Source organism: Sesamum indicum, linkage group LG3, assembly GCF_026168435.1.
Source record: "Sesamum indicum cultivar Baizhima isolate 11 linkage group LG3, ASM2616843v1, whole genome shotgun sequence".
Taxonomy (NCBI): Eukaryota; Viridiplantae; Streptophyta; class Magnoliopsida; order Lamiales; family Pedaliaceae; genus Sesamum; species Sesamum indicum.
The window spans coordinates 14,774,521-14,801,849 of NC_142659.1; the positions used below are offsets into that span (position 1 = coordinate 14,774,521).

A 27,329-nucleotide genomic window follows, 5' to 3' on the forward strand; every position below is an offset into this window, starting at 1 on the left:
TTTAAAAATATAACTATTTAACACTCCTATGGTTTTTAAAATGAAACAAGTTATCTCCTTGTATAAAGAGTTAAATTGCTTCATTTTAAAAAGTACAGGAGATAAATTGCTATATTTTTTTTTATAAGAAGTAATGTGTTCGTTTTCAATATTACAGGAGAATAAATTATTATTCACCCTAGTATTAACAGGGGGGGTAAATTTCATTTTAGTCTTGGAGTTTTGATTTTAACTCTAAAACAATCACAGTCCTTTCAACTCAATATCAGTTTCTTTCATGGATGACTTTTCAATATTGCCCTTATAAAACTCTCTCTCCCTTTTTTTTTTTTAAAGAAAACCTTTCATCATTGGCTTTTCATTTTTAGTTACAATTTGGTCTTTCTATTTTTAAACTTAGAAAAATATAATTGTTTTAATTGAAATAATTTATCGTTGGTCAATTATTCAGATAATAATTTGATTAAGAATATATTAACGTAATGTTTTTGTGAATTTAATGAACTCGTTGAATTCTTCAAATAAAAAAATATTTAAATATATAAGTTGGAAAAAAAAAGGTTTCAATAAATAATTAGAGCAAAAAAATTTAAACAAAAAAACTTCTAAAACTATAACATAAATAAGAAATATAAATATGTCAACTAAAATGTTGAAAAATAGGGTATATAAAACCGCTTATTCATTCAGGTGTTCTATTATTTAAAAATTTCAAGAATTTCATAAATTTTAAAACAATTATATTGATATGTCATTAATTAAGTTAATATCTGTATATAATTGAAGATCACCATTTTGTTCTCTTTATTTTTTTTTTGTTTGCCAATTATTTAAATTATTTATTTTTCTTTCAATAATTTCTAATAATTTTTTTCTATTCTTCATTTATCCAAGTAACATATATATTTTCAAAATAATAATTAGATTCTATTTTTTAAAATTAAATGTGCACAAACATCTGAATGATTAATCAATGATAAATTCTTTCAATTAAAATAATTATTATATTTTAAGATTATGTATGAGGGACCAAATTGCAATAAAAAATAGAAAGTGAAGGATTAAAATGATTTTGTAAAAAAAGAAAAGTTTTATAGGGATAATATCCAAAAATTACTTACTGAAAAGACTAATTTAAAATGAGTTGAAAAGACAAAAACTATTTTAAAATTAAATCGTATGAATCTTTCCTGTATTAACAGTGATAATTATTTTGTACAAGTCCCCACTACTCTAGCAGGAATTAATGATAAAGAAGGTGTTTATAAGTTGTCTCTAAACCTAATTTCCGAAAAATATATATGGATCAGATAGTGACAACAAATAACTATTATCATTGTATTTGGTGTTGTACCTAAATTTTCACATTAAATATGTCATTAATTATTTATATTAACAACTTGATACACAATTCTTGCCACCAAATATATTTTAATAAGATTTTAAGAATGTACGGGGTGGCAATTTTGATCATTTAAATTAAAATTGACAATTTGATTATGTAACTTTAAGAATTATGACAATTTTAGTCTTTTTCAAGTTGTAAAATTGCACGTTATCAATCATGTCAACATCTAAATTGATAACACCAGCAATCCAACATGTTTCCTTTCTTTCTCTTTTTTTTTGGAGGGGGTGGGGGATAACTCCGCAAAAAGAAAATTATAACTTTAAAAAAACTTGTCGTGTCATCAAATAGTAAATTTATTGAAAGTTTCAATTTAGGTGTTGACATGACTGACGTGAAATTTTCTAGCCAAATTGGCCGAAAAGGATTAAAATTGCATAATTTTTAAAATTACAAAGCAAAATTACCACTTTGAATCTAAAATGAACCAAAATTACCATCCACTAATTTACACGACTAATATTATATTTTCTTATCTTTTATTGCAATGACTGCATAATGGAACTCAACTGAAAATATATTTAGGCTTCAAAATATTATTTCAACATTTAATACGCAACACCAATTTGGTAGCAGAGGCCGTCGTAGCTATACAGGATATATTATCGAAATATTTGGTAGCAATTTTTAGGGTTGTCTAAGAATTTATTCATGGTGTAGGGTAGTTGTAAGAAATCAGTCCGTCCAATTAATTTTGTCAGCTATAAATAAGATTCGATTCATTGTATTATTTAATATATTAAAATTTAAAATTGGTCAATATATATCAGTAATTCTAGATTGAATAATGCATTTAAAATTAAATAAAGAAATAAAAAACTTGTATAAAAGTAGATATGTACGCAAATTCATTGGAATCGAATCTACGATCTCTTAGCTGATAGAATTATAGCTACGATGGCCTCTACTACCAAATTGATATTGCGTATTAAATGTTGAAATAATATTTTGATTGATTTAAAAATATTTATAAATATTTTTAAAAAAAACAAAAAACTTTTAGTAAAGATTAAGAAATCAGTCAGTCCAATTAATTTTTGTCAGCTATAGATAAGATTCTTGAGGGTTTAATTTATTAGTGATTTTGTCTTGTCCATGTCTTCTTTCCACACAAATACCAATTATGAAATAAAGTGCAATGTTGGGCCTTCATTTGGTAGCCCAATTCAATTTAATTAAAATAAAAATTACTACCATTGCCCTCAAATAAAACAATCAAACTCAAATGTCAGCACTTTTATTGATGATATAGTTATTTTTTAGAAGATTATGTATTGGTATTATCAGCAGAAATAAAAAAAAATAATTGGAGGAAAATTATATATATGCAAAGTAAGTAAAAATAAACTATGTACTTTTTTTGTCTTTTTAGCTTATACGTTCAAATTTTTGCTCAATTTTGAATGAAAATAAAAGTGGACCTCAAAGGAGTTCCATATACATTCAGTTTTAATTCTCCTTCATCTGTTCTTTCTAACCAAATATCAACCCGACCAAACAAACCCTAAGAATTATTATAAGTAAATGGAAAATGTGAACACTACAGAACAAAAAAAAAAAAAAGGATAATATCAATGATAAATTATGAGTAAATGATAAGCATTAAATAAGAATGATTGTTCATAAATTTAAAGATAAACTTAGCATTTTCCGATATTAGGCCAAAATATACAAATATCCATTATTTTTTATAAAATTACAAAATACACCTCTTGAAATTATACTTGCAATTACAACTATACATCCTATTTAGAAGCAAATTTTACACAAAATAATTTTACAAAAAATAGATGGGTGTTCATGTATTTTTTATCAAACTTAAAGGATGTCTATGTAATTTATCCTAAATTTAAATAATTATAAGAATTACATATAAATTGCCACTATTTATAACTAACCAAACATGTATCACAGAGACTTAGAAGGGGTATATTAGTAACCACTTCTATTTTTATGGTGAAAATAGATTATAGAAACAATTGTAAGTTAAGTCACAGTAAAAGTTGAAAGTATTTAAAAATATAGATTATTACGTGAAAAATAAATTAAGAAGAAAATTTTAAGTTTTGTAATTTTAGTAATTAATCATTTCTTTTTATTTTATATTACAAAATAGACAAGTTAATATTATACTAAAATAATTTTAATATATAAAAAAATTAACATCAAACAAGAACAACAAAAAAAAAAACATTTATTAATAAAATGTTTATCAAAATCAGCATTGAAACTATTCAGTTTAAATAAAATTAAAATTACTGCAACCGATCTCAAATAGAAAATTTTGAATTTAGACAAGATATATACTTTTATATGCTTTTTTTCTTATATTTTTACTTTTCCGTCAAATTTTTGAACGAAAACAAAATTGAACTTCAAAAAGGGTTTCAGATGTGTCTAGTTTTATTTTTCCTAACCAAATATCAAATTTTTTCTTATATATCCATTTTCACCTGACATCATATTATTAAAAATGCATCTTGTGCAACAATATTTTCAGTTATTAAAATATTTCCATAAATAAATTTATGTTAATTATAGTTTATAAGTTAAATGGGACAAAATATGTTGTTGAGCTCATTTGTCGGTTGAGAATATAACCATAAAAATTTTTTCAACTAGAATTGGTGATAACATTTTAAAAATAGACATCCATACATATATATCATAACATCAAGCAAAAATATTTTTATTTTGGTACATATATGATAATATAGATATGGGCTTATATATAATAGTGATGCAATATCGTATAATACTGCATTATTAGAAGGGGACAATAAATTCAAGACACCAATGTCGTATTCTTGACTAAAAGATCCTATGTTTTTATGAGATTTGATATAATTATTAATATTTTTTTATTATTTAAAAAGTTATTAATATCCACTGATATTTGATAAATTATGTAATATTTAGATGATAGTCTAGAATTTTCAAATTGTACTTTTAAAAAAAAATTGGACGAATTGGATGGAGAAATTTAAAAATTTGTAAAAAAAATTATCAAGTTCATAGAAAAGTTTCAGAAATTTAAGTAAAACTATAATTTATAGTTCACAAGGGCATTTCAATCGGTTTACTATAAAAAAATGAGTGAAAGCCAGTCGAACACCAACAGATTGGGTTAATTGTTGAACGACTTTTAAATTAGAGGGCTATTGGTAATTGACCAAACAACAAGAGTATATTTATAATTATATCAAATCTCAAAAGGGGTGATTGTAATACATATATAGACACACTATAAAAAAAGTATTATTAGCTACAATATTAGTGATTATGACTAAAAATTATGATAAATGACTACTATTAACCACGATTAAATAAAATCAATGCAAAAACTAGCTTTTCCATCATGAAAAAATTATTTAGTTTGGCTTTAAAACATTTTCCATGACTTTTAAGCATGACAAATGGTTTAGCCACCTTCACAAAAATTATGTTCAAGAATCATTACTAATCGTGGTCAATAATTATTTGTTACGTCTATTTGTTATTAACCATGACAACTAACTATAATTAAATATTATAATTTTTTTTAGTGATATATATATTATGTTTGGGCAAATTGTCTGGACTTAATTGAATATATAATTTATGCACATCTACCTCTGTTTACGTTGGGCTTAGATAAACTTTACTACTTGAGTAGACACAAACTAGTGTTAGTCATTGCCAAAAAAATATAATATTCTTCACATTATAAATGAATACGACATATAGCACACCTCTTCTTTAAAAAGATAATTATATTTGATTTTGGAAAAATTTTAAATCAGTTCGAGTTTAATTGTATTTGAACTAATTGTATGACAAGTGTAATACTTACCGTGCGATTGATGCACAATTAAAAAAAAAAATGACCAATTACATAGCAAGTGTATCACACTTGCTCTGTTATTGATTTGAGTAAAAAAATTTCAATAATTTTTGAAATCTCAAAGTAATATGATATGATTCTTTTGTATAATATAATTTACATAACATTGACATAATAACCAAATTTTTGTCTGACATTGTACGCATTAGGTTTCCTGTAAGGAATATTATTGAATGATTTGATCTTCCCTCTCTAAGCTGAAAAAGACTTAAGGATTTATGGATTATATTATTACACCAAATTTGTACTATGTTCAGACAGGTTAGATCTACATTTAAACTCCAAAGAATAAGTTGTCATTGTCTTCAAGTCCGACGTACATTTAAAAAGAATAAAAATACTTCGCAAGATGTAAAATGATAATGATAATATTAAAGTTGCTATTACTTATACATATTTAGTGACGACACTAATTTTGTCATTGACAACTGACAATAATATATAATTTCCTCACAAGATTAATAATGAAAAGCTTTAAATAAGTTATCATGTCCAGTGTGTAAAAAATTATGGGTGATTTGTTACAGAAAAGATGTGCAATAATAAATTAATAGGTAAATTATATATTCTCGTTCGAACTATACTTATTTTTATTTTTTGTTATTTAAATTTCTTTTTTTGTGTCCAGTTATCATTTTAACTTTGTGAAATTTGCACTTTCACCATATACGAACCTTTTTCCGATCGATGTTTTTGCTGGAAAAAAACATCACATAATTAAAGTGCACATGTCAGAAAAACATTACTACATTGCCTTTAATATCATGTGTGCAATGCATGTGATATTTTTACGATAAAAAATCAACCAGAAAAAGGTCATATATAACAAAGTTGAGATAGTAAATTGGCATAAAAAAACAGCTTAAATGATAAAACTTAAAATGAACATAATTCTAATAACAAATGTAATTTACTCCAAATTAAATTTTTTTTGAGGAATTTACCCTAAATTAATTATTGACAACAGAAATTGCCACAATGACTGAAAATATTACTATATTATGTCGTCTCCAAGTTGCTGTGACATTTGTGTCATTAATTGTCAATTCTCACGTCTTAAATGCAATTTTTTTTCACTACAATTAAATTTAATTATTATCATTATAGAATAGAAACTAGTAAAATTTTGAAGTTTCAGTTCTTGATCTGTTCGTCGGAATAGCAGCCGGGAGCTCTATTTTCAGTTTGCGATGTTGTACATCGATGAATCTAAGATTTTCAATCTCTCCCCAAACTTTATATCGGCATTTAAATTAGTTAATTTTGAACCTAGATCATCCAAAAAAGCTGCGTGATCCGCAGATATTATTAGACATAGATATGCTCCTGATTCAAGATTTCTATCCTAGAGATATCCTGTTTCAAGAGGTATGTATGATAGGAAGGCGTAATAGAAATCCACGCCCCTTGTGTCGGGAAGGCTTTCTAAAATTTTTCTGCTAATTTTCTAACAAAAATTAACAAGAGGATTGGAAATAAGAAATTTTGGATGTTATAGGACTATTTTCGATATTTACATAATTAATAGGACTGAAATTTTTGCTAACAGAGACAACCCTAATATTGTCAGGGATCAAATAATTTATAGCAATATGACCTATACTATATTAAGCGTTCAAACTAATTTAGAGTAAACAATTATGAAATATGTCATGTTCCGCTCTGGGTAATAGTCTAGTACTGTTAGAAGGATCCATCTTTGTCCTATTTGATGTAACATTAATGCGTGATGGTACGGATTTTATTTTTAAATTATAATTTAATTATATTTATTAATTAGAAAAAAAATATAATTCTAGTATGTAAGTTAGGGGATTACAATTTTAATCTTATTTAGATTAAAATTTGCAATTTGATCATGTAACTTTAAAATTTGTGATGATATTAGTCATTTCTAACCAATTTGGCTGGAATATTTCAGGCCATCAGTTATGTCAACACTTAAATTAGGGCTTTTGGTGAAATTGATTATGTATTAGTCCAAGTTGTAATTCTTAATTGCAATTTTGGTCTTGTATTTTTAAGAGGTTGGCAATTTTGGTCCACTAATACTAGATGTGGCGATTTTAGTCCTCAAGCTGACAAAATAGTAGCGATTTTGATCCTTAAACTCAACTGGTGATCATTTTAACCATTTATGATAGAAGCTTAATATTACTATCAGATGCTCTTAATCAGTTACAACCTGTATCTGAAATAAAATTAAGCCTGCATAAACTTCATACATTAGTCTGACCGCCTTGCCACATGTTCCAAGCCCTCGATTTTACGAACTTCTTCCAACCAAAATACCGCAACATATTGTTCGTATGTACTTAACTCCTTCAGCAACAAATGTTGCGAGACGTCTACGATATACCAAGATTCGAGGTAGAATACCAGTAAGTAGAGATTGATTAGGTAAATTTAAGGAACTAGCAAAATACTAGAGTCGAATACACAAAGTTCTCTCTAGATAAGAGAGATCCAAAAGATAATTTCAGACTATCTCCTTGTTGTTGTTCTACTCGAATTTTGATGTATTATAGACCTCGTATCGTGTTTGTTCTTATTTGTTACTAAAGGAGTCAAGTATATGTGAATTATCTACTGCAGTAGTGTGGTTAGACGAAATCTGTAAAACCAAGAGCTTAGAATATCGATGGCAAGGTAGTCAAATCAAGGTATAAAGTTTATCGAGGTTTAATTTACTTGAAAAGCATATTGGATTTAATTAAATACATGTGACATTACTATTGAGCTTTTATGATAAAAGGGCAAAATGGTCACTAGTTGAGCTTAAGGACCAAAATCGTTACTATTTTGAAATATGAAGGACTAAATCGGTATATTATTAGTTAGAGGACCAAAATTGCCATCTTCTTAAAGATACAGGACCAGAATTAAAAATTATAATTTGGATTGCCACATCATCAAATTCATTAAAAGCCAAATTTAGGTGCTGACTTGGCTGATGACGTGGAATTTTCCAACCAAAATGACTATTCACAATTTTTTATATTATAGGACAAATGCGAGTTTTAATTTGAATAAGACCAAAATTATCAACCCTTCTAACTAATTTGGCTAAAATTATAATTTGTCTTATTAATTGTCTAAAGGAACACATGTCAATCGTGCATTGGTGTAACACAAATATATAATATCAATGTGCGATAGAAGATCTTCACCAGAGCCTATATGACTAAATTCCTATATATGCATAAGGAGATACAAAAATATTATTGAGGCCTTGCTAGATCAATAAAGTTGAAACCTTACAATAAAAAGATAATAAATTTGATAACATGGATGTGAATATATGTCCACTTCTATACTAGTTTGTAATTTCTAATTTATCACACTTGAATGTCCTTGTTAATTTGAATTGTTGAGTGTTAAATCGGTGTTTTAAATTTAATTTTATTGAATTATGTAAATACTAGTACTGGCAAAATTATATTTTTTTTATTTTGTAGCTATAGGTTGATAACACTTTTGGTCCCTATAACTGACTCTATTTATACATTTAGTCATTTTGTGTTCAATATAGTCTTGAATAGGGGTGATAATAGGGTGGATTTGGGTGGACCCAAGACTCGCCCTGCCAATTCCAGGAAGGACCCAAGACCCACAAGCGCCACAATTATTTTTAAACTCCGCCTCGCCCCGACCCGAATAAAATTGTTCATGGCCTAACTCAAATATTCAAGTCCAAAAAATAAATCCTCGATTATAGATGCAATATTCATAAAAGCAATCTAAACAATTTATAGCAATTATACATTACTAACAACTTTTTCATTTCATCCTCGTTAAGTATTGTTGGATAATCTTTTAATTTATCAATTGTTCAACAAATACCTAACAATAAACAAATAAAATAATATAATATTTTGTTAGTATTTTTTCTATCAAAATAAAAGTAAAATAATATATATATTAAATTATAAAGAGGGGCGGGTCCTTAAGCCACCCCCCCCCCGGCCGACCGTGTTCTAATACTTAGGACCCCCACCCGCGCCGCTTGTAAATTTTTTGCATTGGGTTCAATTGACACCCCTAATTTTGAAAATATCACATTTATTCTTTTTTTTTTTTTTGGCAAACTTTAGTCTCGTATTGACACTACTATAATTATATAATTGACAAGATAAAAATTATAGTCACTTAAGTATATATTTTTAATGATAAATTATAAAATTGATAATTGATATTTTGTCACTGATATCATATTTTCTCGTGAAGACATGTGAGATATTTAGAACTAATTAATCCGTAAAAAATAAGACTAAATATTTAAATAAATTAAGTTACAGTACTAAAAATACTACTGAGTTATAATTATAGGATCGAAAATATAATTTGGCCAAAAAAGAGAGATATTTCGCCCATAATTAACTATATATTTCTTCACAGATTCAGAAAAAAGAAACTGATCACAGAACACCAATCAACACACAGACACATATTCATGGGTTCGCTGACACTGCACAAACTCCCTGTCATTGCATTCACAGAAGAAAACTCGAAACCTGGGACAGAAACATGGTCCAAAACATGCAGACAAGTGATATCTGCTCTGCAAGAATATGGTTGTTTTGTGGCGGCATATGATCAAATCACCCAACGTATACATACTGGGGTTTTCGAAGCCCTGGAGGAACTGTTTGACATCCCAACTGAAAGAAAAGTTCAGAACAAGTCCGCAAAACCCTTGTATGGATATGTCGGCCAGATCCCATTGATTCCTCTGTATGAGAGTATGGGTATTGATAATGCCAATACACTTGAAGGAATTCAGAGCTTCGCCAAAGTCATGTGGCCAAATGGAAATGATGGCTTCAGGTACAGTACTTCTTCATCCAATTCATTTTTTCGTTTTTGCTTTTTTGGAATTTAAAATTAGTATTATGTGTTTTATATTTTTGAAGAAAACCAGCGAGGTAGATAAATTTGTATGCGTAATAACCAAGAAATTTTAAATAGATCATCTCTACTTGTTCAAATTTTCTTTTTACATATATTATGATTTGTGGAAAATGTCTGAAAATATTACAACATAGTCCGGTTTTGGGACATGAAAAGTAAGGGAATTGATTTATTTTCTGATTTTATGTATATTATGATTGTCCAAAAATGTTTGAAAACGTTACCTCATAATATGGTATTGGACATGAAAAGTATAAATCAATTGATTTAGTTTACAAGTTTTACTTTCCTTGCTATAACAAAGTCGAACAACGACAAAAACTAGGATTCTTTATTTATGTCTTTTCTTGTATTAATTGTATTTTGCAAACGACGTAAAGAATTAATTCACGAAATTGAAGCCTCACGACCTTCGAGTCCCGCTAATATTTGGATATTAGTTTACTTTAATGACAGTTATTGATCAGTTGTACATATTTGAAATTAATAATTGACGTATATATATTGATTATTAACAATTGAAATTCATAATGTAATCATTGTAACTGGTTCATTTGTACTAATTCGTTTTTTTACTTGTAATTATTTTTTTCAGTGAAAAGCTTCTTTTGTACACAAAGTTAGCAGCAGAATTGGAGAAGATTGTTGTGCAAATGGTGTTTGAGGGGTATGGAGTGGGGCAGTACTATGAATCCCACATCAGTTCAGCCAACTATCTTTGCAGGGTCATGCAATACAGACAACCTAAGATGCAGGAAAACAGAATGGGATTTGTATCTCATACGGACAAGAGCTTCATGTCCACAATTCATCAAAATCAAGTTGATGGTCTGGAGATTAAAGCCAAAGATGGTGAGTGGTTTGGTGTTCATGACCTTTCTCCCTCCTCCCTTGTCGTTATGGCTGGTGATGCAATTATGGTGAGTTTATTTTATTTAATTCCAGTAATCATTCTGCACATTTTATAAAATAATTTATATACTTGTCTTTGATTTGAAGCTGACATCTTTTAACTTATTTAATCGTCCAATGCACACCTACGTGGTACATATATAAATAATTTAACTTAAGATTAAACTGATTTATAGATATAAAGTCAAAATTATAGAAATATATTTATAGTCACGATATTGAATTTTTAGAAATAAATTTGATTGATTTATTTTTTTTAAATATCTATCAAAATAGATATTGCAAATACATATTTTTATATATTTAAAAAAAGATAAAAAAACATTGTTGATTAGATTCTTTTGTATAAAAATTAATACTTTTTGTATTCTTTATTTAAAAAAATAACTTGTTAGATAATATTTATTAGATACTACACAATATTCGTTGCTAGGTAATATTATCAAAATAGATATTGAATACGTGGCACTTAGGTGAATAGTTTCAATAATTCTGTTTTATTATATATAGATATATATTTTTAGAATCTTATAAAAAAATTTCGGACTAATATTCCCTATATATTATTTATTTCACTCACCGTCAAATTTTTACATGTTTTCAAATATACTTTTTATTTTTCTTGAAAAATTTTCAGTAAACGTAAAGTAATAATGTCCACCTCATCGTTTAGGTGCAACATTTTTCATTTGAGAGAGGTATTTGTAATGTTTCTAACAACGATGTAGTATCATAATTATGTCAAACCTCAGGAGAGGTAGCTGTAATTTACCCTTAAATTAATAAATGTCATGACCTTAATTATTAGAAGTTTATTGCGAAAAAATAGTTCTATTTATTTTTTATATATATTAAGAAGTGATTAATTATTTAAAGTTTGTGATATACATATATGGTTTGGTTGGAGGACTATATAGGCATGGAGCAATAACAGGATAAGATCTCCACCCCACAGAGTGACCATGCAAGGAAATGAAGCAAGATACTCCCTTGCACAATTCTCATTCATCGAGAAATCAATGGTGCAGACACCTCAAGAACTGATCAACGATGATAATCCACAGCAATATAAACCGTTCGATCACCTCAAATTTCTCGAATTTTACAGCAAAGAAGAGAACAGGAGACTTGAGAGCGCCATCAGAACCTATTGCGGTGTCTGAGAATATTAACTCTCTCTTTGTTTGTCCAATGTTTTTGTCATGAGAATAAAAGAAAAGGTTCAGTTGTGTGTATGTATGTGGATATCAACTTTTCATGTTGGCTCTTCTGTCTTGGTGGCCAAATGTTAGTATATTTAGTACTCAATACATTAATATTTTTAAATCAATCAATAAATTCAACGTAAACAACAACAAACTACGTACTATTTTAAAAGTAGAAAAAATTACAATATTAGTCCTATAACTTAAGGGGAAGTAACATTTTTTATCCTATATAAATTAATTTTCGTAATTTAGTCCTGTACTTTTATAATTTTAACAATTTTAGTTTTTCTCCAGGCAATTTGGCTGAAAAATTGTATGTGGGTCCCCATGGCTTAATTAAATTGCAATTATAGTTATGTTGATTATTCGTATAGGACCAAAAGTACCAACTTGACTAAGTTACAGGACTAAAATCGTCAAAGCTACCTAAGTTACAAGACTAAAATTATAATAGTAGATGTTATTAAGCATAGTTTTTGTTAAATATTAATATCGACATAAATAATTATTATTGTAATCGATTTATTTCAATTAATAATAGTTCATTGTTGTTATTTAAAAAAAATATAAAAAAATTCAAATGCTTGCAGAATAATGACAAGAATTCCCGGACAATTAATTTGAAAGGGAATCTTATCTGAACATCATTTTATTACTATTATATATATATATGGACATTAATGTTTATATACATAGATATATATCTCTTAGCAGCCAATAAAATAAAGCTTGTTTTAAAATCAAATAAGGATCACCGTCCGTTCGAATAAGAAATATTGACATCGCGGGATCACATCTCATCCCATTTGTCTTCATCTTCTTTGTTTTCAAGTAAAGTAATTAAGGGCTTAATTATTTTTTATTATAAAAATTATAAATATGGTAACAAATTTGTGTCTAGTTGTTGTTGCATCCACGACTCGGCAAGAAAAATAATTTTTTAAAAGAAAAATAAAGCTTGAGTCGTGGATACTTAACGCATAATTATGATCTTAAGGACTTAAATTTGGAACCTGCCTTCAAATATTAAATTTAGGTTAAATTCTAACCCATATATATACATGTTTATCTTTTTGTTTTGCAGGTACCCGTCTAGCGAATATCGGCAATGATGATAGCCGAGATTCGTCCTTGAGCCAGGTTCCCTTGTTGGTCTTGATCTAAGGTAGAGATTGTTAAATAAAAATGGTCCATGACCTTATGGTAGGCCCAAGGCCCACTTTTCCACTGGATGACTCCCTCTTTTCGCCTAATCTGCTAGGCTCAATTGTTCAACCCAACCTATTACCCGATCCAATCCACTACCCTAACCCTAAAATTATTTCCCCCCATTTATTTTTGGTTGCGGCCGCTTTATGCTTCTCTCTCTCTCTCTCTCTCGCCTCCTTGGCCTTCTCCCTTCTCTGGTTTTTTACCAATAGTCTCCAATGGTATTGGGAACTTGTCACCGCCATTATCCTCCTTCTCCTTCTTCAGTTCTACCGTTAAATTCCCCCTCCCCCTAATCTGAAAATATCATTGAAAAAGTTTGAGGCAAAAATAATTTAGTGTTCTAGAGATCTTTGTGATATCCTAAGTAGTTGGTTGAAATTCTTTAGTGGCTGGTTCTTTGTGAAGATCCTAGTGATTTTTCTTGGTACACAGTCGAAGCAACCGTGAGATTAGTTGTCGGCCTTTTGTGGCCAAATCTTGCCTCTTCGAATCTCAACTCCCTGAGTCAATTTATTGCGTTCTTTATTTTTCTGTTGTATTATTATTTCATTCTTTGAATATATATTATTCTGTCAGAATCTATTTGTATTATTTAAGGGTTGAAAACTCAAAAATCTATAATAGCTAATTAGGGTTCTTGAGCTTCTGCTGAAGGGTGAATACCCAACATAATTAATTATCAACTTTGACAAATTAATTAGAGATGTACAGTTATTCACTAGAAAAAAAATTACTATTGCTTATAATATTAATGTCTATAACTAAAAATCATAGTAATTATATAGCACCCCCTACGCGCTACATCTAATTATTACTATTTCTTCATTTCTTTAAATAGAACTCATTCTATAAGTAATTCCCTTTCAACCCGTAAAATAAATTCTAATTTATCAATATATTATATATATCACAAAAGATAATATATACCACCAAAAGTTTATATTACCCACACTAGTTGTCTCCGTGTACATAACCTCAAGGAAAATAGTATCACAATTTTAACCACAACCTAATAAAAGACCAGAATATTTAACAACCAAACAACCAAAAACTCTGGCTTCAGATATCACGAAAATTTTTCGAGACCTTTCTATGAATTTTCTGTCAATTTTGTCGTTGCTATATAATTTAATTAAGCAACAATACATAGAATTACATATTTGGTTAATCATTTCGATGGAATTGTGTAAATTAGCTATAATAATAATTAAATCTAACAAATCCAATATTTTAATTAACTAGCTATATCAAATTTATAGCAAATGTAATATTTAATTCGACACTATTTTAAATAGCCAAAATCATAAAGTACTCCGATTAAATAATATATCACTCGATAAACTATATTTAATAAAAGAATTAATTAAATAATATAATTATATAAATTATTAAAAATTAAAATAAGACCCCTAGGGAAGCCAGCAAGCCAACGATCTAGTTTCAGTTGATCCAATTATAGAACTAGTGGTTACAACGAGTGAGCTAGCCCTCTTATTTTCAGATCTTTCTCTTTCCTTTGCAAGCTAAAATCGCATTCACTCCCCACTTGAAAGTCGAATTAGGTCAACTAATCGAGACATATTTTAAAGGTCTTAATCCCTTAATGAGATTACTTTAACACAAGCTGAAGCTTAAAAGAAGATGGCCATAGTTGTGAGATAATATAATTATATAAATTATTAAAAATTAAAATATAAATCTTATCTCGCTGCGCGTCAACTGAAGCAGAAAAGGGGAAATTGCTTGAAATGGTTTGAGAGTATACATATATGTATATATATTATATGTTTATCATGGGGTGGGGCGGTGGGTGATGGCCCACCCCTCCCCCAATTCATTTTCCTCCTTTTTTCTTTCCTTTTCTCTTTCTTTCTTTATTTTTTTGTTTTTTTATTTACTTTAAAATTTTTTCAAAATATTCATTATATCCTTTCTAATTTTTCTAATTAATATAATTTGCTTTCAAATATTATAACGAACTTCAATTTAATTCATTCAAGTTTTATTATATCCCAAATTCAATCTATAATTTATTTACTAATTAAATCTAAATTTTTAATCATTACCTATTGGTTTCCCAATTACTTGAAAAATTCTACGGACGTCACAATTTTCCCCTCCTAAAAAAAATTTTGTCTTCGAAATTTAACTAACTTACCCGTTCAATGGAATAAATAGGAATACTTCTCTTTCATATGCTCCTCAACCTCCCAAGTCACCTCTCTAGGGGAATGATGACTCCATCTCACTTTTACCATCGGTATATCTTTATTTCTCAATTTTCTTATGTTTCTATCCAAAATCTCTGTTGGTTCCTCCACATATGTCAACTCCTCATAAATCTCTATCTTCGGCTCACGAATAATGTGGCTAGGATCAGATCGATAACGTCGCAGCATCGAAACATGAAAAACATCATGTATTTGTGACAACTCTACTGGTAATGCTGGTCAATATGCCAATGGTCTGATTCTTTCAATAATTTCATACGGTCTAATATATCTCAGACTCAACTTCTCTTGCCTGCCAAAACTCATAATTTCCCTACAAGGAGATATTTTCAGGAAAACCTTATCACCTACTTCATACTCCATCTCCCTTTGGTGTTGATCAACATAACTTTTTTGTCGATCTTGTGCTGCCTTCAAGCACTTCTTAACTATTTGTATCTTTTATACTATTTCCTACACTAATTCATGACCTTCTAGTTGTCTTAATCCTTCTATATCCCAAAAAATCGGACTGCGACACCTTCTTCCATATAAAGCTTCATATGGGGCCATACCGATACTAGAGTGGAAACTGTTATTATATGCAAACTCCATTAGAGGTAGATGATCATCCCAGGTGTCCTTAAACTCCATTGTACAAGCTCTCATTATATCTTCTAGGGTTTGAATCGTACTTTCTGACTGCCCATATATTTGAGGATGAAATGCGGTACTGAAATGTAACTTTGTGCCCAATGCCATTTGTAAACTTTCCCAAAAGCGTGAGGTAAATCGGGAATCTATGTCTGACACAATCGATATAGGCACCCCATGTAATCTCACTATCTCGAAAATATATAACCCAACTAACTTATCCAGTGAATCAATTATTCGTACCGACAAGAAATGAGCAGATTTTTTCAATATATCCACAATTACCTCAATAGCGTCGTGCTTTCTGAATGTACGTGGCAACCCCACGACAAAATCCATACTGATTTTCTCCCACTTCCATTCTGGTATTGATAGAGGTCGCAGTTTACCTGCTGGTGCCTGATGTTATGCCTTTACTTGTTGACATGTCATACATTTAGCCACAATTTCAGCCACATCCTTCTTTATTGTCTGCCACCAGTAATAAAGTCTTAAACTTCGGTACATTTTTGTAGTACCAGGGGTCATCGCATATGGTGCATTATGAGCTTCCTGCAAAATCGCTTCGCGTAACCCATCTATAGCAGGCACACAAACTCGTCCCCCATTCACTATTATTCCATCAACTCTTATCAAAAAATTTATTTTCTTACCAAGTCTTATATTTTCCAGCATTCGTAATAAGAAAGGATCTCGAGTCTGCGCTTCTTTGATCTGATCCACGAAGTCTGGCTTAAGTTGCAAAGCTGCCAATAAACCCGCTACCTGATCAACCTCCAGTTCCGTATTCATAGACCTCATCTCTAGTAGCAATATCTGATTGTGACTCCCCAGATTGGCTAATGCACTTGAACTCTTTCTACTCAAGGCATCTGCTACCACGTTCACTTTCCCTGGATGGAAGTCAATAGTGCAATCATAATCCTTCAGTAGTTCTATCCGTCTTCTTTGTCTCAAATTCAATTCCTTTTGCATCAAGATATATTTCAAACTTTTATGGTAAGTAAAGATCTGAAATTTTTCTCCGTACAAATAATGTCTCCAGATCTTCAGTGCATGCACAATCGCGGCTAACTCCAAGTCATGTGTGGGATAATTTAATTCATGGTTCCTCAATTGGCGGGACGCATAAGCTATTACCTTTTCATTTTGCATTAACACACATCCCAAATCCTGTTTAGAAGCATCCGTATACACTATATATCCACCACTACCAGACGGCAAAAAATCAAAATCGGATTGGAGGTCAGTTTTTTCTTCAACTCATTAAAACTTTGTTGGCACTATTCCGTCCACTGAAATTCTACCCCTATTCTCAACAACTTGGTCAGAGGACCGATAATTATAGAGAAACCCTCAACAAATCTCCTGTAATATCCAGCCAACCCTAAGAAACTTCAGACTTCAGTAGCATTCTTTGGCACTCTCCATCCATAATAGCCTTTACTTTTGAAGGGTCAGGCATAACCCCATCACCAGAAACTACATGCCCAAGGAAAACTATCTGATTTACCCAAAATTCACATTTGCTTAACTTAGCATATAACTCCTCTTTCAAAATCTGTAAGACTATCCTCAACTTGCTCATGCTATTCTGTATCCCTCGAGTATACCAAAATTTTATCTATAAACACAATAACGAAGTGATCCAGATATTCCTGAAATGTACGGTTCATAAATGCCATGAATGCCGCTGGTGCATTTGTTAACCCAAAGAGCATCACCAGAAACTCATAATGACCATACCGAATGCAGAAAGCTGTTTTCGGTATGTCATTCTCTGCTATCCTCAGCTGCCAATAACCAGATCTAAAATCGATCTTTGAAAATATTGTAGCTCCATTTAATTGGTCTAGCAGGTCATCAATCTCGGCAATGGATATTCATTCTTCACTGTTACTCTGTTCAATTGGCGGTAATCGACACATAACCTCATACCCCAATCTTTCTTCTTCACAAACAGCACTAATGCTCCCCACGGCGAAGTACTCGGCTTAATAAACCTTTTCCCCAATAATTTTTCGATTTGCTTTCTGAGCTCTTGTAATTCCATTGGGGCCATTCTGTACGGTGCAATAGAAATTGAGGCAACTCCTGGGAGAGTTTCTATGAAAAAATCCACTTCCCTATGCGGTGGCAAACCTAGTAAGTCATCAGGGAATACTTTAGAAAAGTCTTTCACTATCGGGATTTCCTCCAATGTGGGATTAACCTTCTTAGTATCTACCACATGGGCTAGATATGCTTCACAACCCTCTAACATCAATCGTCTTGTCTCCGTGGCTGATATTACACAAAATGGTACTACGTGACGAATCCCCACAAATATTACTTTTGATTCACCAGAACATTCGATCATCACTTTTTTTTTATAACAGTCGACTATTGCTTTATGTTGTGCTAGCCAATCCATCCCTAAAATCACGTCAAACTCCTTCAAATCCAGCACTATAAGGTCTACAGGTAAATTTACATCTCCAATTCTCACTAAGCTCCCTTTCCTAACACTGTTCACTACCACACCCCCTCCCATGAGCAAATAAACAAACAAATTACATCCCAATGGGCTATTCTCTCCCGGTATTTTAGATGCAAATTTGGATTAAATATATGAATGTGTAGAGCAAGGATCAATAAAAATATAAGCTACAATGTCAAATAACAATATCGTACTTGATATCGCATCATTCGATGCTGGGGCTTCCTATCTAGTAATGTTATATATCCTTGTCTGGGCCTGTCCCTTAGTAACTTGTGCTCCAGCCCCTCATACCGCTACCCATAGTGTGGCCACTATCTCTGTTGCCAGTGCCTCTGCCTCTGCTAGCTCCCCTGTCATACTCCCAACACTACTTTGGCTCTGAGTCCCGCTAGCAACACTTTCAACCACGTCTATAGTCTGACTAGAACAATTCCTGGCTATGTGTCCTCTACCTCCACAACAATAACAATTCTTCGGTACATCATCCCGTTTCCAACATGGCCCTTGATATTGTCTTCATAGGTAGAACAACTCGGAGAAAAAACTGATCCTTGACCATAACTCGGTCCAGCTCCCCTTCTTGATCCAGTAGAAGACGTAACAAATGAGCTGCGTTCGAGTGAACCTCTGCTAAAGCCCGTGGATCCCCCGAACCTCTGTCCACTACTTCCTTGAAAAACGGGACCACCACGTGTAAAACTCCCACTTCCCGTTGAGAATGAGCGACCGGTTCCCCTCTTGGTCACCTACTCGATTCCCCTATCGTGTACGTTGATTTTTTTTTCTTCCCCCTTCTTGTCCTCCATTACTGCTTCTTCCATCCGGACTGTTGATTCAACAAGAGTTTTAAAATTTGTAATTCGGACTGCGAGGCCTCTTTTGATCTCCGATCGTAGCCCCTGCTCAAAATGGTAACAATGATCCTCCTACGTCACTATTGCTTCTAGTACATATTTAGCTAGTGCTGCAAAACGGAGATCATATTCTGCCACCGGTCTGATCATCCCCTTGCACTAAATTTAGGAACTCCATCCTCTTCTTGTCTTGGTACATCTTGGGTCTGTATTTATCATCAAACTCTTTCTGAAACTCAACTCAAGTTATTTCTCTTGGCTCATATCCCCTCTTTACAGACCTCTACCAAATCAAGATATTCCCCACAACAAGGAAACAACATACTTAAGTCGATTTTCTGGAGTGCAATCTACTAAATTCATCACATCTTCGACTTTTTCCCACCATCTTTCAGCAATCACTGGGTCTAAGGTACCTTCAAATTCCGTAGCCCCCATCTTCCTAATTCTTTCATAATTACGATTAATTGTAGGGACTACTGGTGCTGGCACTCGAGTGGATGCGTGTGCCTGTGTAAGTAATTGAGCTTGTGCTTGTGCTTGGGCCTGAAATGCCATTTGAAATATCTGTGCATACTCTGATGGTAATCCTGCCACTGGAGCACCACCGGGAGGAATTGGAGCATCAGCACCAACATCCTCTCGACCTACCTCCACCCCACCTGCACTTGCAGGTGCCACTGAGCCCTCTACGGACTCCGCCGACTCTTCCCTACTAGCTACTAGGTCAGCACGTACACCTTGAGAAGCCATCCTACATTAAACAATTCAATCATTAGGGACATCTCACAATCATTACCCTAGAAACATAGACCGGCTCTGATATCACCTAATGTAAGACCCCTACTCGCTACATCTAATTATCACTATTTCATCCTTTGTTTAAATAGAACTCATTCTATAAGTAATTCCCTTTCAACCCGTAAAATAAATTCTAATTTATCAATATATTATATATATCACAAAAGATAATATATACCAACAAAAGTTTATATTACCCACACTAGTTGTCTTCGTGTACATGACCTCAAGAAAAATAGTATCACAATTTTAACCACAACCAAATAAAAGACCAGAATATTAAAACTCTGGCTTCAGATATCACGGCTGACCCACCTAATAAAGACGACGATACCGCTCAAAGTCCAATGTGGCTAGTCAATGTGATTTATCTCCGAAAAAGTACGTGGCAAGGAATGAGCTGCCTAGTCAATAAGTATAGCCAATTAGTCTATATATATATACAGACAACGATTCACGTACGAGCAATCACACCGACTAACGGTCATTCGTCATATAGCAACATCAGATATAAATAGATACTCACAACTGTAAATCAATCCACGACATAATATTCGACATTATCGTTTATTAGTTAAGGGCCCCACTTACTCTAATTGGAATACATCAGTCAATGGTTTCGTCGGCCATCGTCATATCATATATAACACAGGATACCCGTTGTATGTGATATCCCTACACTCTTTTACTTCAGCTGTGTAGCAATATTAGCACAGGACATCACAAGAAACATGGTATCCCCACACTACCCCAGTGTGTAGCTAACAGCACAGGATATTCCCCGTTGCCCGAAATACCCTGGTAACCTACGCGCCATGGTACCTAGCTTAATTCATATATTTTTCATATCACATTATCAATCACATCATTATTAATCACATTTTCATAAACCATTGAGTGTGTTTCCAACTAGGTAAGCATCATCTTTTATCTCAATTCACGATCATCATTCTTTTCTTTATAATGTTAAGTTCCTTAATAATAGCTCCCAATTTGATTTCATACTACAATCAATTATACGATCACATAATCATACCAAACTCACGTCCAACCATTACAAACACATATGACACATAATAACAATTCCACCGATATTAGGGTAATCTAACAAATAATCCACAACTAATTATGTAAACAATCAATATACGAAAGCCACATATAATAATATAAAGCAAAGTCCACAATCGCATCCAAGAAATCAATATATATAATATATATAATACTACATATATAGATATATGTATATATATATATATAAATCCAATTAGCTATACTTATCTTAAATCCCCAAATACTTCGATTTCACGAGGGACTGTTCAACCCTCTACTTTGTCGTCACATCCTATAATAGAATATTATACGTATAATCAATATATTTAGAATATTATAAACTCTAAATAAAATATTATATAATGTTCGTACATTTTCTACCAATCTTTTGATATTCTATTTATATTAAGGTCCAAACCCATGTTCCATTTTCTTTGAAATAATTACATTTTTCTAAGCTTCTCAATCATATAATTGATTTATCAACTAACTCATAAGAATTCATTTAATCAAACCCCATATATATTTATAACTATTATTTTTAATAACATCCGTAAATTATATTACCACTGAAAATATCATTTTCCCTCTTTAATAACATAATATTTTTTGACTATAATTTTTCGAGACATTTCTATGAATTTTCTATCAATTTTGTCGCTGCTATATAATTTAGTTAAGCAACAATACATAGAATGAATATTTGGTTAATCATTCCGATGGAATTGTGTAAATTAGCTATAATAATAATTAAATCTAACAAATCTAATATTTTAATTAACCAGCTATATCAAATTTATAGCAAAAGTGATATTTAATTCGACATTAATTTAAATAGCCAAAATCATAAAGTATTTCGGTTAAATAGTATATCGCTCGATATAAACTATATTTAATAAAAGAAACTAATTAAATAATATAATTATATAAATTATTAAAGATTAAAATATAAATCTTACCTCGCTGCGCGTCAACTGAAGGAGAAAAGGGGAAATTGCTTGAAATGGTTTGAGAGTATATATATATGTATATATATTATATGTTTATCGTGGGCTGGGGCGGTGGGTGATGGCCCACCCCTCCCCGATTCATTTTCCTCCTTTTTTCTTTCCTTTTCTCTTTCTTTCTTTATTTATTTTATATTTTTTTATTTACTTTAAACTTTTCTCAAAATATCGATTACGTCCTTTCTAATTTTTTTAATTAATATAATTTGTTTTTAAATATTATAACGAACTCCAATTTAATTCATTTAAATTTTATTATATCCCAAATTCAATCTATAATTTATTTACTAATTAAATTTAAATTTTTAATCATTACTAATTAGTCTCCCAATTACGTGAAAAATTCAATGGACGTTACAAAATAATTATTATTAATCATGACTAAATAAAATTGATGCAAAAAACTAATTTCCATCATGAAAAATTTATTTTCTACAGCTAAGAGCCATTGATAAAAAGATTTGCAGATACTTTAGCTATCCTCGCAAAAGCTATGGTCAACAATCGTTGCATGGTTATGGTAAGTGACTATTTAGTATGACTATTTATTACTAATCATGGTGATTAATCATTGCTAAATGCTAGATTTTTTTGTAGTAATTGTTATATAATTAATAATTTTGGCAAATAAAAATTATTATCATTTAAATATATACATATATTTATTATAAAATTATTAATTATATGATTATATCAATATTTCAGTAAACTACGATATACTATACTAAAACATCATTAATATCATTTAGTAAGAATAAGATAGTTAATTTGGATATTATAACCTAATAGTTCGTAACTATATTAACAGAATCTTAATTTCTTCTACTTCATTAAAAAAAAAAAAAAAACTAAGTAAATGGAATATTCATTGATGCAATTATAACCTAAGAAAAAAAACCCAACTTAAGTGCATTGTCAACAGAATAAAACAATTAGTACACTAGTGTCATAAACAACCGTTTAGAATAAAAATTATTATTATTTTTTTATTAGTATAGACTTATAACTAAAAGAAAATATGGTTTCAAAGATGGATTTTTTTTCCGTATTTTAAACTAATACTACTGTGTCAAAATTAAATAGCGACAGAAAAATCCGTCATCGCACTTGTACCAGAAGGTCCTCGTGGCTAAATTTTGAAGATGGAAAAAATTCCCATTATGATTCTAAGATGAAAATATTCTGTCCCTAATTCTGACAAAAAATAAGAAACAATTTTTTGAAAATCCATCTCTATTTTCATAGATATATATAATCCATCTTAAAAATATATATAATTATTGAGAATATACATGTTCCACTCAAGAACGCTATAAAACACCACTTGTATGCTTCCTACCTCATCTAAAACTCTCCAGAAACAAGTTCTCAAAAAATTTAATTCAAAAAAGGAAAAAGAGAAGGAATCATGGGATCCCTAAATCTCCCTGAACTTGTTGTAATAGACTTGAGCAATGAGGGATTGAAAGCAGGTTCAAGTTCTTGGTCATCTGCATGCAAAGACATAAGACAAGCCCTTGAAAATCATGGCTGTTTTATCGCTTTGTATGACAAAATCTCACCCCAACTTCACAGATCCATCTTCCAAGCTGCTGATCAGCTGTTTGATCTTCCCACTGAAGTCAAAGTGCAGAACATAAATGAAAAACCCTACCATGGCTATGTGGGTCAAATGCCCATTGTGCCCCTCCATGAAGGTTTAGGCATTGACTATGCCACCACACTTGAAGGAGCTCAAAGTTTTACCAAACTCATGTGGCCTGATGGAAATGATTCCTTCTGGTATGAATTTTTTTGGTCCGGTTATTAGGTGATCTTGCATATTCGTTTTTTAATTTTTTAGAATAGTATTTGGTCCTATATCTTTTTAATTTTTGCTATTTCAGTTCTTTTTTTGGTCGGAATTTCGCAACGGAAAAATACATGTGTATCTCATGCGTACATGACCTTTTAAAATTGGGGCTACTATCTATTGGTTAATTTTTTTTCTGTATTTTTTAACCTTCAACTTTCGAGAGTAGCATTTTGGTACTACATCTTTGTAATTTTTGCAATTTGACTTACGTTTTCTGCTCGAGTTGATCTTTCTCGTTGTTGGAGGTGAATTTCAGCTTAAAAATACTGAAAATTAAAAAGATATAGAACTAAAATGCCACCTAAAAGTTAAGAAATGAACACACCAAATGATCTTCGTTATGGGACCAAAATCATTATATTTACCCTATACATATATAGTATATTTTTAGATGAGATGGTGGTGGAATATATTTTTTTAATTTTGTACTTTTGTATGTTTGTTAGTGAGACCGCAATGTCCTTTGCCAAGACAGTTGCGGACATAGAAAAAATTGCAGTAAGACTGTTGTTCGAGAGCTACGGTGTGCAAAAGTACACTGACTCGCATGTAGAAGCAACGACTTATCTTCTTCGATTCTTGAAATATCGTGCGCCCGAAGAGGGAGAGTCCAACAATGCTTTTCCCTCCCACACGGACAAGAGCTTCTTTACTGTACTTCATCAGAATCACATTTCGGGCTTGGAGGTTAGGGCGAGAAACGGCGAGTGGATTAATGTCGTGTTCCCGCCATCCTCTTTCGTCGTCATGGCCGGCGATGCTTGCCAGGTGATTATTCTTATTTTTTGTTAAGTCAAAAGAATAAATTGAAAGCCTTAATTAATTATAAGGTAAATTATATTTTGTGATCCGAATGGCTGTTTTAAGAATAATTAGTACATATATGTATAGGAATTAATTAATTATTAAAATTATTGTTGGTTGGGAAATTAAATATTTAATATAAATTAATTTGATAGGCATGGAGCAACAACAGGGTACTTTCTCCAAACCACAAAGTGAGCCTGGACAAGAATGGGAAGGAAACCAGATACACAATGGCCCAATTCTCATTCCTGAGCAAGATGGTGGAAGTACCAGAAGAACTGGTTGACGATGAACATCCCTTGCAATTCAAGCCATTTGCTCATGTTGATTTGCTAAACTTCTATGCTACTGACCACGGTCGAAGATCCCAAAATATACTCAAAGATTTCTGTGGTGTTTGAAATGCATATATATAAATATATGTTTCCCACTTTATTAATAATGTTGGATTATTACATGCATGTTTTGATGAATAACATGAGTACTAAGTTGCCTTATGTTGTTCTCATGGTTTGTGAATAAGTGAAATGTATTATAATTGTGTTTTGCTGAAGAGATGTTTGTATCAAGTTCAATGTTTTATGAATATTGTATGGAACTCTGAGTTTAATGTAAATTAACGGAAATAATATGAGTTCAATAATTTCTAATTTTTGCGAAGGTGAAGTTGAAAGAGAAATTCTAATCCGAATCGTATTTAATTAGATTGGAACTAATTATATGACAAATATTATACATTTATCGTATAATTAGTGTATAGTTCAAGAAAACTGACGAAAGTTTAAATTAAATTCACGTGACCAAAAATGTTGTGAATTTAGTTTAATAATGGGACTAAAAAGTATTTTGCCTCAATTTTCCCTTAAAAAAAATCAGCTCACACGAGTTTTTCTGTCCAAATGGCCACTTAACAGCCATGTGCAAGGCATGTTCCTTCTACCATTAAATTTTTAAGCTAGGATCATTTTTGCTTTTTTTTATTTATTACAAGACTAATTAACGTTGTTAAGTTGAAAAAGAATGAAACTAAAGGTGTTACCAGTTTAGTTAAATGGAACTAAAGAAGCCTTTGCTTTTCAATGTTTTTTTCTTTTTTTCACTCCACCGTCCAACTTTTAGAATTTTTAGAACTTTGCAATTTTTTTTCACTTTTAGAGAAATAAAATGAGAATATTCTTACTACATGAACACTAGTGCTTTAGATAGATTTAGGTTAAGGGTTAAAAGTATAATTTCACCCCTCAATTTAAAAAAAATCCCCAAAACCTTCAGCAGCTAGATGTTCTGGCGCAACAGGGCCAGGAGGGGGGGGGGGGGGGGGCAAATTTCTTGAGGTGGCGCAACGGCTACAGGTCGGTGGCTGCGATTCCTCTCGTAGCTCAAACCGTCGTCGGAAAACCTTATCGAACATATATTGTATTGCCTACTGTACTTACTATATAAAATAAATTATTTTCTATATTATAAATGCAAGTATGATTTAACTATGATACATAAATATTATCAATCATAACTAATATAAGCAAATCAATGTATAATTATGTTTTCCACAGTTAATTAATACTAATTAATATTGGAGTTAAAGTATTTGTTATAATTCTTAATTATCTCTAAAGTGTTTGGCGTAATTTTTAGTTATTACTATTCTTTCAGCCTGATTTGCCAGAAGCAGCAGCCAATAGCCCCGAAGAAACTATAATAATTATTAGTTATTATAATTTTTTATTTTTAACTATGATAATTAATTATAATAAAATAAAATCATATTTCTTGTAGTCGGAATTTTTTTTCTCTTACGATTTTGCTCATGAAAATAATGCAATATCTACCTACCCAAATTAACGTATTTTATGGCACACCAGAATCCTTGTAAGAAGGCAACATATCATTGTGATTGACATCAACAATATATATACGTATGTATATATTCTTAAACAATTATAGTTGTATAGGACTTTTTATAATTACAAGATAATATATAAAAAATATAGGTTATATTGAAGTTGCTACTCTAATCAAGTTGTTCATCGTGCAATATTCTTAGTTATTTATATGTACTTATGAGCAAGAAAATC

At 30.9% G+C, this 27,329-nt stretch overlaps 3 protein-coding genes across 3 annotated transcripts; 2 read left to right on the forward strand and 1 right to left on the reverse strand.

The window, feature by feature from the left end:
* The first annotated feature begins 9,686 nt into the window (after nucleotides 1-9,686).
* Nucleotides 9,687-12,349, forward strand: LOC105157597 (putative 2-oxoglutarate-dependent dioxygenase AOP1). The gene is made up of 3 exons (XM_011074008.3): nucleotides 9,687-10,118; nucleotides 10,798-11,122; nucleotides 12,032-12,349. Exons 1-3 carry the CDS (start codon nucleotides 9,745-9,747, stop codon nucleotides 12,275-12,277), a joined length of 945 nt encoding a protein of 314 aa, XP_011072310.1. The 5' UTR covers nucleotides 9,687-9,744; the 3' UTR covers nucleotides 12,278-12,349.
* Nucleotides 12,350-16,803: 4,454 nt separating this feature from the next.
* Nucleotides 16,804-18,661, reverse strand: LOC148788694 (uncharacterized). Its single transcript, XM_088878098.1, has 4 exons — nucleotides 18,299-18,661; nucleotides 18,012-18,191; nucleotides 17,795-17,902; nucleotides 16,804-17,364 (listed from the first exon to the last, which is right to left on the reverse strand). Exons 1-4 carry the CDS (start codon nucleotides 18,659-18,661, stop codon nucleotides 16,804-16,806), a joined length of 1,212 nt encoding a protein of 403 aa, XP_088734224.1.
* A 5,239-nt stretch (nucleotides 18,662-23,900) lies between these two features.
* On the forward strand, nucleotides 23,901-25,840 carry LOC105157599 (putative 2-oxoglutarate-dependent dioxygenase AOP1). Its single transcript, XM_011074009.3, has 3 exons — nucleotides 23,901-24,374; nucleotides 24,894-25,215; nucleotides 25,407-25,840. Exons 1-3 carry the CDS (start codon nucleotides 24,001-24,003, stop codon nucleotides 25,653-25,655), a joined length of 945 nt encoding a protein of 314 aa, XP_011072311.1. The 5' UTR covers nucleotides 23,901-24,000; the 3' UTR covers nucleotides 25,656-25,840.
* The last annotated feature ends 1,489 nt before the right edge of the window (nucleotides 25,841-27,329 follow it).

Bases quoted from the DNA above. Each gene is read 5' to 3' on its own strand.
- LOC105157599 (XM_011074009.3), top strand. From the start codon at position 24,001: ATGGGATCCCTAAATCTCCCTGAACTTGTTGTAATAGACTTGAGCAAT. The intron at 24,375-24,893 runs GTATGAATTTTT...TATGTTTGTTAG, and splicing joins GATGGAAATGATTCCTTCTG to TGAGACCGCAATGTCCTTTG. The intron at 25,216-25,406 runs GTGATTATTCTT...TTAATTTGATAG, and splicing joins TGGCCGGCGATGCTTGCCAG to GCATGGAGCAACAACAGGGT.
- LOC105157597 (XM_011074008.3), top strand. From the start codon at position 9,745: ATGGGTTCGCTGACACTGCACAAACTCCCTGTCATTGCATTCACAGAA. The intron at 10,119-10,797 runs GTACAGTACTTC...TATTTTTTTCAG, and splicing joins AATGGAAATGATGGCTTCAG to TGAAAAGCTTCTTTTGTACA. The intron at 11,123-12,031 runs GTGAGTTTATTT...AGGACTATATAG, and splicing joins TGGCTGGTGATGCAATTATG to GCATGGAGCAATAACAGGAT.
- LOC148788694 (XM_088878098.1), bottom strand. From the start codon at position 18,661: ATGTTAGAGGGTTGTGAAGCATATCTAGCCCATGTGGTAGATACTAAG. The intron at 18,192-18,298 runs GTAACAGTGAAG...GGTTATTGGCAG, and splicing joins ATTACCGCCAATTGAACAGA to CTGAGGATAGCAGAGAATGA. The intron at 17,365-17,794 runs GTTTCTTAGGGT...TTGATGCAAAAG, and splicing joins GAATGCTACTGAAGTCTGAA to GAATTGAATTTGAGACAAAG.